The sequence below is a fragment of the Nerophis lumbriciformis genome, linkage group LG05 (assembly GCF_033978685.3).
Source record: "Nerophis lumbriciformis linkage group LG05, RoL_Nlum_v2.1, whole genome shotgun sequence".
Lineage (NCBI taxonomy): Eukaryota > Metazoa > Chordata > Actinopteri > Syngnathiformes > Syngnathidae > Nerophis > Nerophis lumbriciformis.
In genome coordinates this window covers 25,090,104-25,108,383 of record NC_084552.2, presented here as the reverse complement: position 1 = coordinate 25,108,383, position 18,280 = coordinate 25,090,104, and the positions used below count along the sequence as shown (strand labels likewise).

General features: G+C 42.9%; 1 protein-coding gene across 1 annotated transcript in view; it reads left to right on the top strand.

The window, feature by feature from the left end:
- Positions 1–18,280, top strand: part of svep1 (sushi, von Willebrand factor type A, EGF and pentraxin domain containing 1) — a 151,799-nt gene that overhangs the window by 87,546 nt on the left and 45,973 nt on the right. Inside the window, exons 11-21 of the mRNA XM_061960999.2 lie at positions 1,791–1,922; positions 1,992–2,183; positions 11,051–11,172; positions 11,238–11,343; positions 11,410–11,586; positions 14,559–14,792; positions 14,867–15,028; positions 15,107–15,268; positions 16,498–16,659; positions 16,734–16,822; positions 16,891–16,987. Coding sequence (XP_061816983.1) covers positions 1,791–1,922; positions 1,992–2,183; positions 11,051–11,172; positions 11,238–11,343; positions 11,410–11,586; positions 14,559–14,792; positions 14,867–15,028; positions 15,107–15,268; positions 16,498–16,659; positions 16,734–16,822; positions 16,891–16,987 — 1,635 coding nt within the window. The remainder of the gene's footprint in view (positions 1–1,790; positions 1,923–1,991; positions 2,184–11,050; positions 11,173–11,237; positions 11,344–11,409; positions 11,587–14,558; positions 14,793–14,866; positions 15,029–15,106; positions 15,269–16,497; positions 16,660–16,733; positions 16,823–16,890; positions 16,988–18,280) is intronic.

Sequence of the window (18,280 nt, the reverse complement as noted above, 5' to 3'; positions counted from 1 at the left end):
CCTTTAGTTAAACTCTTGAACCAATTTGCTTGCACGTATATGAGCCAACAGGGCATATCGTACACACACACACACACACACACACCAGTTCATCACTCTCCTAACACTTTCCTCTTCAATCCCCTATTTCATTCCTCGCCATGTCTGCATATCACCAGAAAAGTTAGCATCTCTGGTTTTTTAAGGGAAACAGAAGTATGAAAATACACCAAGACTAAGACTGCACCCCACAGGAGAAAACAAGAACGTCTATCCACTGTGGAAAAAAAGAAAAATCATCTCCTTCTGGTTTTGCTCAGGTTAGCACATCACTATTATTATTATTAGCCTTTATTTAACCAGGTAAAATCCCATTGAGATCAAAGATCTCTTTTCCAAGGGAGACCTGGCCAAGAGGGCAGCAGCAAGGTTACATTAAAAACAGTAAACAAATACATAAAACATCACATTTACAACATTAAAACTTGCTCACATGACACATGTGCATACAGACAAGGTAGACTGCAGTCCTTTCACAGAAGTTTTAAACTCATTCAACGTAACTAGGGTTTGAAGTTTAATATTCGATTGTAGGTTATTCCATGCCTTCGGTGCTGAAAACCTAAATGCTTTCTTGCCCAGTTCAGTTCTTACTTTGGGGATGACAAATTGCAGAACATTCATTGAACGAAGATTGTGACTTCCTTGTTTCTTTGTTAAAAGACAAGACAGATAAGATGGAGTGATACCCAGAATGGTTTTGCAGATGAAAACATACCAATGATTGAGGCGTCGAGCACATAAAGATGTCCAGTTAACCATTGAGTATAATACGCAATGGTGAGTAAGGGGAGCGCAGTTGGTGATGAATCTCAGTGCCCCGTGGTACACACTATCCAGCTTGTGGAGACAACCAGCAGTAGCATTCATGTACAACACATTTCCATAGTCAATAACAGGTAAAAAAAAGTTGTTTCCACCAATTTCTGTTTCACAGTAAAAGAAAAGCAAGACTTGTTTCTATAATAAAATCCCAGTAAAAGTTTCAGTTTTTTTTACAACATACTGAATGTGCTACATGCTATAGTAAAGCACTTTTTGTAGTTGGACCTTAAAAACAGCTGAGTACTCCTGTCATACAGAGGATCTTTGACCAGTGTTTTGCAGTTGGTCCTTAATAATAAAATCATTTGTATTTGATTGAAGGAAATAATAAGTACAGTATTCGAACCCCAAGCAAAATAAAACTAAATAATACTAAAAACCAACCCTTGTTGACAGAAACAAAGGTCACAGAGGTGTAGTTGGTCACCAGGGTTGCGCACGTCTGAAGAGGGATATTAATCCACTACTCTGTACAGGTATTCTCCTTATCCTAAATGTGTTGAGGCTGTCGCTTGGCAACTTTAAGTTTGGTACAGCGGCCATGCCAGCAGCTTGAGGGTTCCAGGTTTGATTACCGCTTCCGTCCTCCTAGTCCCTGCCGTTGTGTCCTAGGGCAAGAAACTCTATTCACCTCCTCCCAGGTAATGGTAGATAATGGTTTTCACGATGTAAAGCGCTTTGAGTCACTAGAGAAAAAGCGCTATATAAATATAATTCACTTCTCTCCTGCCACATAACAATGGGCTTAAGGTCTGAAGACAGGCTATTGGCTACTCCAAGATCCTATTGTGCTTCTTCTTGAGCGACTCCATTGTAACCTTGGTTGCTGTTAAAATTGTATGAGCCATCATTTACCAAACGTATCTTTTCTGGCTCTTTTTGTGTGATTATATTGAGTTTGACGTCATTCCTGGTCATTTGGACAGGTGGCCGCCTCTCAGTGACCAGCAGCCATCCTCCAGATTCACTGTTCCCAGTAGGAGAGACTGTGGTCCAGTACACCGCAACTGATGCTGCAGGAAACCGCCGCACTTGTAACCTCACCGTCACTGTACGAGGTACAGTATCTCACTGATGTTTTTGCATGCATCAGTGTGTACAGTATTTTATATTCATCTTTTGTCCAGGCACGACTTGTGAGCAGCCATATGTCCCCATAAATGGAGAGTTTATCTGCTTGGAGGAGGAGAACGGTTTCAATTGTACCTTGCACTGTAAGCCAGGTTACAGTTTCACTCAGGAAGCAGTGCACAGCTACTTCTGTGCCCACAATGGTTTGTGGGAGCCACCCTACTCTCCGGACAGACCCGACTGCTCAGGTTAGCATAACACACTAATACAGGCCTTTTTTTTTTTTAACTCAATCGAAATTCACTCAAAAACTTGGAAGGGACTTGAATTTTTGCAGCAGATTCCTAAAACACTAGAGCCATGTAGAAACATGTTGATGAGAGTAGTAGCTCTTTACCAAACAGCAAAATGCTTAAAGGGGACCTATGATAATTTTAATATACATTTAAAACGCTTCCTTGTGGTCTACATCAGGGGTTGGCAACCTTTGGCATCGGACAAGCCATTTGAGCCCATTTCCACCTAATCAAAACCCACTTGGAGCCACAATATTCACTATATTGAAGTTAATGCTACATATACAGTTTCATGTACACGTTACATTCCTGTCTTGTTCTCCTCCCCTCGTATTTTGCATGTTATTTTTCTTACTGGTTTTTTTCCAGTTTTTCCCTAAATGTTCCTGTGGTAACCACCCACACCTGTCCCCACCTGACAATTAATCAAAATTCAACTTTGCTGGATTTTTGTTTTATGATCTGTTGTGTTGTCACAATTGTTAGGCAAATTACTCTAAAAAAATAATTATAGTTAACACAGGGATTGAATGTGCTTTGGTAGCAGCATTTGGGTCACTGCATGTTGCATGTTGGTGTTATTATGCGCATGCCAAGAATAAATGAAAATAATACTTTCTCCTACCTTTTTTCGTGTTTCCTCATTGCCCGAAGCCTGGCTGAGAGCTTTATTTAATGTCCAAATATGCACTGTACATCCACTTCGCGGTGACGTCACGATATAGCCAGACTGCAAATCTCTGCGAACATACATATCCAAAACCTTATGATTTGAGTCTTTGACATTATTTAACAGCTTCAAACATTGTAACGTTTATAAGTCAGAAAAGACGAAATTCATCATAGGTCCCCTTTAAAAACAGTAGAGCGCTCCGGTCGTATAGAGCAGGGGTGTCAAAATTAATCACACGGGGGAAAATTCAATACACACTTTAGATCATGGGACAAACAGGATTAATTGGCAGTCCGTAAATCCGTCATGACTGGTGAAAAACAGAGAATGAGATACAGTGAAACATCGATTTAGGAATATCAATTTGTTCTTGAACATGGTTCGCCAACCAAAACATTCGTATAGTGCAGTGCTTCTCAAATATTTTCTGTTGCGGCCCCCTAGGAAGAAGGAAATATTTCGCGCCCCCCCTCCTCTCTCCACAGTGACTGTAAATCGTATACGTTTTTAAATAAAATTGTTATAACTTTACCTCTGCATAACATTGTAAGCTTATTAATATTAAAGGAAACAACACATTGGTCTTTACTAGGGATGTCCGATAATGGCTTTTTGGCGATATCCGATATCCCGATATTGTCCAGCTCTTTAATTACCAATACCGATATCAACCGATACCAATATCAATCGATACTGATGTATACAGTCGTGGAATTAACACATTATTATGCCTAATTTGGACAACCAGGTATGGTGAAGATAAGGTCCTTTTAAAAAAAAAAAAAAAAAAAAAAATAAGATAAATAAATTAAAAACATTTTCTTGAATAAAAAAGAAAGTAAAACAATACAAAAACAGTTACTGGTACATATAAACTAGTAATTAATGAAAATGAGTAAAATTAACTGTTAAAGGTTAGTACTATTAGTGGACCAGCTGTTATGATCCGCTGCCCGGATCATATTTTTGTTATTGTTTTCAAGTCACTTGTGTTTTCATCACCTCTTGAGTTTGTTTCTGTTGCCATGACGGCAGATTATCGTCACCTGCCTCTGGTTAGTGTTCCGGACGCGCACCTGTTGCCGGGGCACTAATCAGAGGGCTATTTAGTTCACGCGCTGACCTCACTCGTTCTGTTGGTTTTGTTTGCTCCTACGCAACAAGTTACGCTCCTAGTTTCGCTCATAGTTTACATTTTTGATATTAGCATCTTTGCTACCCTCTTGTTTTCCGTGCCGTGGTGCACCGCGCAGCATTTTGTTCTGCAATCAGAATAAATCATTTATTCTCACCTGCAAGCCGCTTCCTGACATCCCTCTGCATCTTGAAAAGACGACCTCCGGCATCACAATGCCTCGCCACCGTAACAGAAAACCAACAGCAGACAGTCTTTTCGAAGAGGGCGTGGAGGATTCCGGCTACGGGACGTGGCTGGTCTTAAAGGCGATGGAGAGAGAGACTCTCCAGTATTCCCCTTTGGAGCGCGAAGACCTTTTGTGGGGGCCTGATGGTTCGTTGGTCCATATCGACTCCATCTGGCCCGGGGATGTCCGCTCACAGCCAGCCCGAACGCGTCAGCGAAAGCGGAAGTCAGCCAAGAAGACTTCGGCTCGCGGCAAAGACGCACCTATCCCACAACTTTTCCCTCCGGAGCACAGCCAGCTACAAGCAGCCCAGGATTCTCCTCAAATAGTTGGTAATTATAATGACCATATTTTCAAAGATTCCTCCGACTGGCCTGTCAATCACTGGGATTGCAGCTATGACGTCATTCCGTTGTCGCCCCCCGAGGACACGCCCCCGTCCACTTTTGATGACGTCATAGAAAAAGACATTTTGTTGCATTCTGTTAATTCTTACTGTCAGCCACTTCCTAATGACTTTAATTTGACAATTAAACACTATCAGGACATTTTTGTTAATTCTAGGTCTAGTCAGTCCCACTCACCTTCTGACTTTCAAGCTCAGCCCCCAATTACTTTGGCCCCACCCTTTAAGGCTCAAGCTCCACCCACTCCTCTGTCTGCTGTGCCACGTGCTGCTCTGCCTTCTCCACTTCCTGTTCCAGCCCAGTCATCTTCTGAGACACCCCTTGAGAAGTATAGTCCTGCTTGGGTGGATGAGTGGTACCGGAAGGTACTGATTGAACTAAAACTTGAGGAACAATCCCAAGCGGCAAAGGACACTCCGCATGCTATTGAAGAGCAGAATAGAGGTTTTGGACAATCAAAAGGGGAGGAGCCTACCCCCCTCCTCACCTCCTCCCTCCCACCCCTAAAGACTGTTCCAGACTGCACAAGACGCGTCTGGGATCCGCTTCTTGAGGGGGGGGCTAGTACTGGGTGCTTTGCTAGTGGGCAGGCACAGCTGCGCCCAGCCAAACCCAAACCTCCATGCCGGCCTCCGCCACCAGTCCTCCGGCATGCTAAGCCGCAACCCCCTGCCCGGCCGCCACCACCGGTTTTTCGGCATGCTAAGCCGCAACCTCCTGCCCGGCCGCCGCCACCAGTCCTCCGGCATGCTAAGCCGCAACCCCCTGCCCGGCCGCCACCACCGGTTTTTCGGCATGCTAAGCCGCAACCTCCTGCCCGGCCACCACCACCAGTCCTTCGGCGTGCTAAGCCGCAACCCCCGGCCAGGCCACCTCCGCCAAAGTCACGACCAGCAACTGCTCCAAGTCTGGTTCCCACACCAGCAACTGCTCCAAGTCTGGTTCCCACACCAGCAACTGCTCCAAGTCTGGTTCCCACACCAGCAACTGCTCCAAGTCTGGTTCTCACACCAGCAACTGCTCCAAGTCTGGTTCTCACACCAGCACCTGCTCCAAGTCTGGTTCCCACACCAGCACCTGCTCCAAGTCTGGTTCCCACACCAGCACCAGCTCCAAGTCTGGTTCCCACACCAGCACCAGCTCCAAGTCTGGTTCCCACACCAGCACCTGCTCCGCCCACGCCGGCAGACGAGCCGCCTGCTCCGCCCACGTCGACAGCCCGGACGCCTGCTCCGCCCACGTCGACAGCCCGGACGCCTGCTCCGCCTCTGGCTCCGCCCACGCCGACAGACGAGCCGCCTGCTCCGCCTCTGACTCCGCCCACGCCGACAGACGAGCCGCCTGCTCCGCCCACGCCGACAGCGACGACGCTTCCTGTTTCCACGGCGACGACGCTTCCTGCTTCCACGGCGACGACGCTTCCTGCTTCCACGGCGACGACGACTCTTCCTGTTTCCACGGCGACGACGACTCTTCCTGTTTCCACGGCGACGACGACGCTTCCTGTTTCCACGGCGACGACGACGCTTCCTGTTTCCACGGCGAGGACGACGCTTCCTGTTTCCACGGCGACGACAACGCTTCCTGTTTCCACGGCGACGACGCTTCCTGCTTCCACGGCGACGACGCTTCCTGTTTCCACGGCGACGACGACGCTTCCTGTTTCCACGGCGACGACGACGCTTCCCGTTTCCTCGGCGACAACGACGCTTCCCGTTTCCACGGCGACGACGACTCCTCCTGTTTCCACGGCGACGACGACTCTTCCTGTTTCCACGGCGACGACGACGCTTCCTGTTTCCACGGCGACGACGACTCCTCCTGCTTCCACGGGGACGTCTGCTCTCTCGCCCTCATCGTCGTCTCAGCGACCTCGAGTGGTCTGGCTGCGCAAGCGGCGCTCTCGGAGGTTTGTGTATGGACGCCAGTGGCGCAAACAGCAGCGACACCCGAGACGTAGTCTCAGAACTCTCCGGCTGCTGAATCTCTGGCGCCACTCACGCCCACCTTCTCGGCAGCCACGAATGTGGCCTTTCCGTGGTCGCCCGCCTCGCCTCCGGCAGCGGCGTTCCATTCGCCGCCGCCACCTGACTCGTCCCCGGTGGATTCGGGGACACGTGGCCTGGCGACCCTCCGCCAAATCCTCCCTCCACCCTCCCTTGACTCTTGAACTCTGTTATAGTCGGCGGGGTTTTAGTTTTGCCAGGGGACATCTGGAATCTGTCCCTTAAGGGGGGGGTACTGCCCGGATCATATTTTTGTTATTGTTTTCAAGTCACTTGTGTTTTCATCACCTCTTGAGTTTGTTTCTGTTGCCATGACGGCAGATTATCGTCACCTGCCTCTGGTTAGTGTTCCGGACGCGCACCTGTTGCCGGGGCACTAATCAGAGGGCTATTTAGTTCACGCGCTGACCTCACTCGTTCTGTTGGTTTTGTTTGCTCCTACGCAACAAGTTACGCTCCTAGTTTCGCTCATAGTTTACATTTTTGATATTAGCATCTTTGCTACCCTCTTGTTTTCCGTGCCGTGGTGCACCGCGCAGCATTTTGTTCTGCAATCAGAATAAATCATTTATTCTCACCTGCAAGCCGCTTCCTGACATCCCTCTGCATCTTGAAAAGACGACCTCCGGCATCACAATGCCTCGCCACCGTAACACCAGCAGCACGCACAATCATGTGTGCTTACGGACTGTATCCCTTGCAGACTGTATTGATATATATTGATATATAATGTAGGAACCAGAATATTAATAACAGAAATAAACAACCCTTTTGTGTGAATGAGTGTAAATGGGGGAGGGACGTTTTTTGTTTTGGTGCACTAATTGTAAGTATCTTGTGTTTTTTATGTTGATTTAATAAAAAATACAAAAAATAAATAAGAAAAGACGATACCGATAATTTCCGATATGACATTTTAAAGCAGTAATAGAAACATTGGTGAATCGAGGTTCCACTGTACTAGTATAGGAGAGAGCTGTTGAGACTGCTGTCGGGTTGTTTGTTGTATGTATGTATTTATATATATATATATATATGTATATATTTATATATATATATATATATATATGTATATATATATATATATATATATATATGTATGTATGTATTTATATATATATGTATATATATATATATATATATATATATATATATATGTATGTGTGGGAAAAAAATCACAAGACTATTTCATCTCTACAGGCCTGTTTCATGAGGGGGGGTACCCTCAATCATCAGGAGATTTTAATGGGAGCATTCGCATACCATGGTTTATATAGGGCACAGAGTGGGTGGGTACAGGCTGGCCTAGGGGCGTGGTGATTGGCTCATGTGTTACCTAGGAGGTGTTTCCGTCTATGGCGGCATGTTACAATTTCGCTGCGCTTGTTGAGGGATGACAGGTCTGGACGGTAAATAATAAACAGTTTCTCTTTCAAGCATAGGTTGCATCTTTTATTACCACTATTGTAAGGTGTGCTGGATGCAAGAATTTGCCATGTTATTGAATATTCAACATTATTGTCTTTGAGGTCCCAAATGTGTTTGCTGAGTTCTGTGGTATTTCGCAGGTTTTTGTTCCTGAAAGAAGCCTTGTGATTGTTCCATCTGGTTTTGAATTCTCCCTCGGTTAATCCTACATATGTGTCGGATGTGTTAATGTCCTTGCGTATTACCTTAGATTGGTAGACAACTGATGTTTGTAAGCACCCCCCGTTGAGAGGGCAATCAGGTTTCTTTCGACAGTTACATCCTTTGTTGGTTTTGGAGTCGCTCTGTCTGGGGGTCGACGGCTCATTTGCAATTGTTTTGTTGTGGTTTGAGATGATTTGTCGTATATTGTTCATGCAGCTGTAGCTCAATTTAGTGTTGTTCTTGTTGAATACTTTTCTTAGGGTGTTGTCTTTGGGAAAGTGTTTGTCAATCAGATTGAGGTATTTGTGTCCAATGTTCGTTGAGACGTTTTTGCTGTATGGGGGGTTGTACCAGATGATGTCGTTTCGTTTTCTGTTCTTTTTTGGCTGGTTTCCTGGCGTGGGTTCATAGGTGAGGGTGAAATTGTATCCGCTTTCATCAAGGGCTTTTTGGTACGGGAGGGTTGCTTGGTCAAATTCAGCTTTGCTAGATGACAGCATCGATAGCCTTTTATTGATTCCGGTAGGTATTCTTTTCGTGGTGGTGGGTGGGTGGTTGCTGTCATGGTGCACGTATTGGAGTGTTGTGTTGGGTTTCGTGAATGGTTGGTAGCTGTTATTTCTCAGGTTGAAAGTGACGTCAAGGAAGTTGACGGTTTGCTTGTTGGCTTCAATCGTGATCCGTAGGCCGTTCTCTTTGAAAATTTGGCATATGCGCTTCTTGGTATTCTCGCTGCTCCTTGGCGAGGCGCGACACACTGCCAGTCCGTCATCACGGTAAATACCAAGTTTCAGATTGAGGCTAGCGAGCTGGGAGAGGAGGAAACTCCCAACGAGTTCACACGTTTCTGCTCCGTCAAAACTTCCCATAGTGACGTCAAATGTTGCATTGTTCTTTTTTTGCCATGGTGTACTGTTGTGGATGAGAATGGAGTTTTTTGCGTGGATGATGATGTTTCTTTTGTTGCCTGTGATTGAGTCGTAGTCTGAGGCGAAGTCTAGTGCTTGAGTCAGTAGGTCTTGCGTGATGGAAGGGTAAAATTCCTCGATATCAAAGATATCAAAGATATCGAGGAATTTTACCCTTCCATCGCAGCCATCAGGAGCAAGGGTGAAGTGTCTTGCTCAGGACACAACGGACATGACGAGGTTGGTATTAGGTGGGGATTGAACCAGGGACCCTCGGGTTGCGCACGGCCACTCTTCCACTGCGCCACGCCGTCCCCATATATATGTGTATATATGTGTGTGTGTATATATATATATGTATATATATGTGTATATACAGTATATATATGTATATGTATATATATTTATATATGTGTATATATGTATAAATATATATATGTATATATGTTTATATATGTGTATATATTTATATATGTGTATATATGTATATATGTATATATGTATGGGTATATATGTATGTATATATGTGTATTTATGTAGATATATATATGTGTGTGTGTATATATATATATATATATGTATATATATATATATGTATATATATATATATATGTGTGTGTATATATATATGTGTGTATATGTATATGTATATATATATGTGTATGTGTATATGTATATATATATATGTATATATATACATACATATATATACAGTATACTACTATATAAGTATATATGTTTTTTTAACTATTATATGTGTGTGTGTGTATATATATATATATTATATTATATAGCTTACCTATTTATATATATTATGTATATATATTACATACAGAGGGCAGCACGGTAGAAGAGGGGTTAGTGCATCTGCCTCACAATACGAAGGTCATGAGTAGTCCTGAATTCAATCCCGGGCTCGGGATCTTTCTGTGTGGAGTTTGCATGTTCTCCCCGTGACTGCGTGGGTTCCTTCCCTCTGGGTACTCCGGCTTCCTCCCACCTCCAAAGACATGCACCTGGGGATAAGTTGATTGGCAATACTAAATTGGACCTAGTGTGTGAATGTGAGTGTGAATGTTGTCTTGTCTATCTGTGTTGGCCCTGCGATGAGGTGGCGACTTGTCCAGGGTGTACCCCGCCTACCCCCCGAATGCATCTGAGATAGGCTCCAGCCACCCTTGCGATCCCAAAAGGGACAAGCGGTAGGAAATGGATGGATGGATGGATTATATACAGAATCAGGAATACATGGCAGGTCTGAGCATGCATCTACAAAGCAAGCATTCCCCAGATGCCTGACAACACAGTCAAAAGTGATAATTGTAATCACATTACAATCATCACTTTTGACTGTGTTGTCAGGCATCTTTATTGTGGTACAGTATTTGCTACGGGCATAGTTTAGATGTTAAAGTTGTGTTGTTTTTATTCAAATAAATTATTTCTACTTTCGGTGTTAATATGACACCTTCATTAAAAATGGTTAGTGCTGTGGCCGTGAAATGTCGATGTGATCATATTGCAAGAGTGGGTTCTTTTTTGCTAGAATTCACCATGTGGACTGGATCCTCATTGATTTATGTCTCTAGCTGGGAGTTTGACACCTGTGGTCTAGAGGATTTTAGACAAATGTTTTTTTAGAGTACTCCTTTCAAAAAGAGGATATTTGATTTTAGTTTTTGCAGTAGGTCATAAATACTGCAGAACACGAGAATACTAGTGTAAACATATTGCTTGTATTTTTAATTCATGACTTTACAACTTTCTATGTACTGTATTTATTCATGCGGTAAATGAAACACACCGTTTAAAAATGCTTTCATTTCCAGTGAACCGAGTGGCCAACAACGGGCTAAAGCCCTTTGAGATGCTGTTTAAAGCCTCTCGCTGTGATGACGTGGACCTGGTCAAGTCATTTACTGGACACTTTAACTCTAAACTTGGAAGCATGGTGAGAAGCAGCTACCCTTTGGAATGTTTTTTCCATAAACTCTGACATTTTTCTTTTCTTTGCAGCTGCCAAATATTTGCAGCGGGGATAATGTCACTTGCAAACTGGAGGTGATGTCACAAGTTCACTGTCTGGAGTACAACTATGACTATGAGAATGGATTTTCCATAGGTAAAATGTATAACAAGGGAAGCATCCTGTGGAATTGTTATACTAATAAAGTCTAATATCCCTCAGCCCCAGGAGGTTGGGGTCGTCAGGGCGCACAAGACTATGCATACTTTGAGTCAGGCTTTGCCACGGGTGCCCGCCAGCAGGACAGCCGTATAGAACCACGGCATCGCAGCAAGAGGCACAGAAAGATCCAGGGCCCCACGAGAGACCAAAAGATACAGATCTTTTTCAACATCACAGGTAGAATAAATGGCCTTTTCTATGTTTGAGGCTCCGTTCACACTTGTGGTCTGGTACTCTGGTCCGGGCAGCTTTTGTGACATATTGCATACACTGTTAAACGTAATTTTGGGTTTTAGTCAGTAGGACTATTGTTGTCAAGTTGACAGAAAAATTGCCCATCATAACTAAGTAAGAAGAGTTATGACAACTTCAACTAGAAAAAAGCACAGAAATTCATTAAAAACCAATAATAATAAGTTCAGTTAACTTCAGAAAGTAAGTCAAAGTGGGCTTTTCAACCAACACACATGCGCCAGCGATGTGATGTGTTGTACCTCGAAAATCTGATAAAATAAATTCAACCAAGATCGTTTTTAGTTCTCTTAAGTAATGTTTTCCAGTGAACATAGCATGATACAGAAACAAATTTGGAGTAGTATCAATTGTCTCCATATGGGCGGCATGGCTCAGTGGGAGAGTGGCCGTCTTGTAAGATGGCAGGCTGTGAATGGAGGTTACCAGTTGGATCCCAGCCTGGTCAAGCTCATGTTGAGGTCTCCTGCTGCTGATAGTATGTGGTTAGCGCTTTGTGGGTGAATTTGATCATGTGTACATATGCAAATAAATACTCAGGTTTAGTGAAGTGATAGAAAAATACAGCTATATAATTGCAAACCATTTACCATGTTGAGCCAACTTGACTGACAATTTAATGAAATATGGACAACATACTTTAAAGTTATCTCAACTGGACTTACAATTGAATAAAATAGGAACAACATACTTTAGAGTTATCTCAACTAATATTTTCACATTTATGTTACATCAGACTGAATGTCAACTCATGTTCTAAAGTGTAATGTACTTGACACTTTAAGTTGACTCAACTTAACTCAGTCAAAGTAACAAGATGACTTGATTGAGTTAAGTTGAGTCAACATTTATTTTTACAGTGAGTTGAAATATTCCACATCAAAATGCCGTCTTCTATGTTGAATAAATTATAATTTTTTCTATTCTGATATATTTACATTTCCAGAAAAGCATCTAAAATACAACATTCAACTAAATATAATGTTATTTAAATAAATAATTATGTATAAATATTGATTAAAGAATTATCAGTTAAAGGGGAACATTATCACCAGACCTATGTAAGCGTCAATATATACCTTGATGTTGCAGAAAAAAGACCATATATTTTTTTAACCGATTTCCGAACTCTAAATGGGTGAATTTTGGCGAATTAAACGCCTTTCTATTATTCGCTCTCGGAGCGATGACGTCACGTTGTGACGTCACATCGGGAAGCAATCCGCCATTTTCTCACTTTCGTCGGTGTGTTGTCGGAGGGTGTAACAACACGAACAGGGACGGATTCAAGTTGCACCAGTGGCCCAAAGATGCGAAAGTGGCAAGAAATTGGACGAAATTTGTTCAAAATACGAGGGTGTGGGGAAAGCCGACGAAATGGTCAGTCATTTGTTCCGCACACTTTACCGACGAAAGCTATGCTACGACAGAGATGGCAAGAATGTGTGGATATCCTGCGACACTCAAAGCAGATGCATTTCCAACAATAAAGTCAAAGAAATCTGCCGCCCGACCCCCATTATATCTGCCGGAGTGTGTGAGCTATTCAGGGACAACGGACCTCGGTAGCACGGCAAGCAATGGCGGCAGTTTGTTCCCGCAGACGAGCGAGCTAAACCCCCTGGATGTCTTGGCTCACACCATCCCTTATGCCACCGAAGATGATCAAGAGAAGAATATCGACCCTAGCTTCCCTGGCCTGCTGACATCAACTCCAAAACTGGACAGATCAGCTTTCAGGAAAAGAGAGCGGATGAGGGTATGTCTACAGAATATATTAATTGATGAAAACGTTATTCATTACTCGCGGTTTTACGTAAATTATTATACATAAACTGTGTTTACCAATAATTTAGCTTAAAAACATTTATTTTTTTCAATCATTCGAGTACATTCGGGTAGTCTTGTGTAATGCAGTATTTTGTGTCTATTTAGGTATGGTTAACCTGAGTGCTGAAATCGGTGAAAAATATATGTTCTTAGCGCGCCTGAAATGGGCTGTCTGCACTCTCAAAGTGCATGTTGTTGCCAAATGTATTTCATATGCTGTAAACCTAGTTCATAGTTGTTAGTAATTATCTTATCAGACAGTGTTAAGCCGCGTGAATCCGAGCTAATGTCGCTATACCTTGCTGTTTGTTTGTATTGGCATCACTTTGTGACGTCACAGGAAAATGGACGGGTGTATATAACGATGGTTAAAATCAGGCACTTTGAAGCTTTTTTTAGGGATATTGCGTGATGGGTAAAATTTTGAAAAAAACTTCGAAAAATAATGTTCCCTTTTAACAAATTAAATATTTCAAAAAAATAAAGTTAAAGAGCGCCATTTTGACACACATACGCAGAGGGAGGGAGCAGAGCCGTATGCTGTACTGAATATGTTGATTATTTTCATATTACGCTATATTTACCAGTTTAAATTGAACAAAAGGCTTCTAAAAAGACAAAGCAGAAAAAAGCACTTCCAGCACATGTTCTGTCACACATTGAGTGGTGACAGGAAATGTAGATCAGCTCTTCCTCCACCACAGTCACTGCTACTGTGTCCTTGGGCATGTCACTTCACCTTGAATGTGGACCGAATGAATAAATGGGTTTTGGGTCACTAGAAAAAAGGCGCTATATAACTCCAATCCATTATTACTATATTTTTCATTTCTGCATGTTTTTTTGTCATTTAACCATCATGTCTGTAGTCCACGTAGGATTGACCATTAACATTTGTCAAACCGCACCAGATTTAGTTTGCAAGGGGTCCACTTGTTTTTAAATATTCAGGCTTGATCAAAAGAACCATACTAGCAGACCAAACACACAAGAGTTCCTTTCAAGCAAACACAAGTGTGAACGCAGTTTGAATGTCAGTTCGCCTTCAAACTTTGGCCCTCTCCCAGCAAGCATCCCTCTCCCGCTGTCGAGGAACGATTCCATTGAGGTGGCCAATCAGCGAAGGCTCCTTCGAACCCTGGAGCAGCTCACTAATCGTCTGAAGCGAACGCTGGCCAGGCAGGCGCTTTCCAGCTTCCACGTGTCATCGGAGATGATTGTCGCAGACCCCAAATCACTGGAGAGCAGGAAGGCCTTGTTGTTCTGCAGACCTGGCTCTGTGCTGAAAGGAAGAATGTGTGGTGGGTTTGATGGAGCTGCTTCAATTATTTGCTTTATTTGTCTTTGCCGCCTCATCACTCTGCACTGTTTGCAGTCCAATGTCCAGTGGGAACGTATTTCTCTCTGGAATATAATGAGTGTGAAAGCTGCTGGCTGGGCTCCTACCAGGATCAGGAGGGTCAGCTGGAGTGTAAATCCTGCCCTGAGGAGACGTCCACTGCCTACCTGCACTCTCGCAGCATAGCTGAATGTAAAGGTGTGACAACAAATCTTATTTAATCTGAATTCAGGGAAAAATGAATGTGCAAATGCTGCATAATCAATGTGGTTTTAGGACAGTGTAAGCCTGGCAGTAACTCTCTGAATGGCTTGGAGATATGTGAGTCATGTCCACTGGGTCACTTCCAGCCCGGTTATGGTGCCAGAGAGTGTCTGGTCTGTCCTGACGACACCTCCACCGTCACCAGGGGAGCCGTGAACGAGATGGAGTGTGGAGGTGACACATTTTCTTAACCCTAAAGACATCCTTAGACCTTTTTGTGCCATTTAATTTTTGAATTAAGAAACTAACTATATATATATATATATATATATATATATATATATATATATATATATATATATATATATATATATATATATATGTATGTGTTCGATACCGTACGGTATCGAGCACTATTTTTTGGATAACCTTATTAAGACATATATATATATATATATATATATATATATATATATATATATATATATATATATATATATACAGTACAGGTCAACAGTTTGGACACACATTCTCATTTCAATGCATTTTCTTTATTTTCATGACTATTTACATTATAGATTGTCACTGAAGACATCAAAACTATGACACCTGTGAAGTGAAAACCCTTTCGGGTGACTACCCCTTGAAGCTCATCGAGAGAATGCCAAGAATGTGCAAAACAGTTTTCAGAGCAAAGGGTGGCTATTTTGAAGAAACTAGAATATAAAACATGTTTTCAGTTATTTCCCTTTTTTTTTGTTCAGTACATAACTCCACATGTGTTCATAGTTTTGATGCCTTCAGTGACAAACTACAATGTAAATAGTCATGATAATAAAGAAAACCCATTGAATGAGAAGGTGTGTTCAAACTTTTGGCCTGTACACTCTCTCTCTCTCTCTCTCTCTCTCTCTCTCTCTCTCTCTCTCTCTCTCTCTCTCTCTCTCTCTCTCTCTATGCATATAATATATATATACATATATAATGTCATATGCCACAAGATATTAATTTCTGAATCATAAAAATTTCTAAAACTGCAAAAAAAAACTGACCCTTTGAAAATGTCACTTCTGATTCTCCATTTACCCTAAAACAAACTAATGTCATCCCTTATGTTATTTTTCCACCTCAGTATACTACTTTTTATCACTCGAAGCATTCAGCAAAATTCCACACCTTTCGACTGAAAAAAGTGTGCGTGTGCGTATGTTGCTATTACTCTTGGATTATGGTGTGTATGTAAATAAAAAAAGTGCTTTGTGACGTTTTGTCACAAAGCACTTGACATTGGCATTTAAAAGGTTGGAATACAGTAAACATAATTATTATTAGATTTGTATATTTCATGTGTAAGTAGTTTGAAATTAATATTATGAATCTATATGAAGACATTTTTTACATTTTATGAAAATAATTGTTATGTAAATGAATTTTAAGATGAACGACTGTCCTCTCGTCCACAGTCCCATGTTCGTCAGGTCATTTCTCCCGCACTGGCCTGGTTCCCTGTTATGCTTGCCCGAGAGATTACTACCAGCCTGATCATGGCCGATCTTATTGCCTTTCCTGTCCTTTCTATGGAACAACCACGATTACGGGGGCGACCACCATCCAGCACTGCTCCAGTAGGGCTTGTAGATGAACATGTCCGTCTTTGGCTTTGCTCACTGTCTATTTTGTGCGTGGGTGTTACCCTCAGGTTTTGGCTCCAGCTTCCTCCCCAAAGAAGAGAGTGTAACTGCCGCTCCAGAGGTGGAGGTCAGCAAAGACTACCAAGCTAGCAGCCAGGTTCGCCGCATGTTTTTTTTCTCTCCCTACGCTGCGATGTTTGTTTCATCCAGATCTCCTCCTTCCAGGTTTTCCATGAATGCTTCCTGAATCCCTGTCAGAATAAGGGAACGTGTGAGGAGGTCGGGGTTGGCTACGTTTGCACCTGCATGCCTGGTTTCACAGGTGCATATTCACTTAGTGCCCCATCCTCCCATGTGCTTAAGTGAAAAAAGCTGCACAGCATTCTCCCTCTTGACTTAAGTCTGTCACTGCGCGCCTTCATCAAAGATGTGCACTCTGGATGGAGTAAGCCTTAAATGTGGGCGTTCGTAGTCAAATATGGCCTTCTGCCTATTCTCTCAACGATTTAAGTACTTTTGCTTTTACACCTCTGAGGCAGGAATAGCTCCAGCACCCCTGGAAGGTGCAACATTAAAGGCCTACTGAAACCCACTACTACCGACCACGCAGTCTGATAGTTTATATATCAATGATGAAATCTTAACATTGCAACACATGCCAATACGGCCGGGTTAACTTATAAAGTGCAATTTTAAATTTCCTGCGAAACTTCCGGTTGAAAACGTCTATGTATGATGACGTATGCGCGGGACGTCAATGGTTGAAACGGAAGTATTCGGACACCATTGTATCCAATACAAAAAGCTCTGTTTTCATCGCAAAATTCCACAGTATTCTGGACATCTGTGTTGGTGAATCTTTTGCAATTTGTTTAATGAACAATGGAGACTGCAAAGAAGAAAGCTGTAGGTGCGATTGGTGTATTAGCGTCTGGCTACAGCAACACAACCAGGAGGACTTTGACTTGGATAGCAGACGCACTATCCGACGCTAGCCGCCGACCGCATCGATGATCGGGTGAAGTCCTTCGTCGCTTCGTCGATCGCTGGAACGCAGGTGAGCACCGATGTTGATGAGCAGATGAGGGTTGGCGTGGATAGAGAGCTAATGTTTTTACCATAGCTCTGTGAGGTCCCGTAGCTAAGTTAGCTTCAATGGCGTCGTTAGCAACAGCATTGTTAAGCTTCGCCAGGCTGGAAAGCATTAACCGTGTAGTTACAGGTCCATGGTTTAATAGTATTGTTGATTTTCTGTCTATCCTTCCAGTCAGGGGTTTATTTCTTTTGTTTCTATCTGCAGTTAAGCCCGATGCTATCACGTTAGCTCCGTAGCTAAAGTGCTTCACCGATGTATTGTTGTGGAGATAAAAGTCACTGTGAATGTCCATTTCGCGTTCTCGACTCTCATTTTCAAGAGGATATAGTATCCGAGGTGGTTTAAAATACAAATCCGTGATCCACAATAGAAAAAGGAGAAAGTGTGGAATCCAATGAGCCCTTGTACCTAAGTTACGGTCAGAGCGAAAAAAGATACGTCCTGCACTGCACTCTAGTCCTTCACTCTCACCTTCCTCATCCACAAATCTTTCATCCTCGCTCAAATTAATGGGGTAAT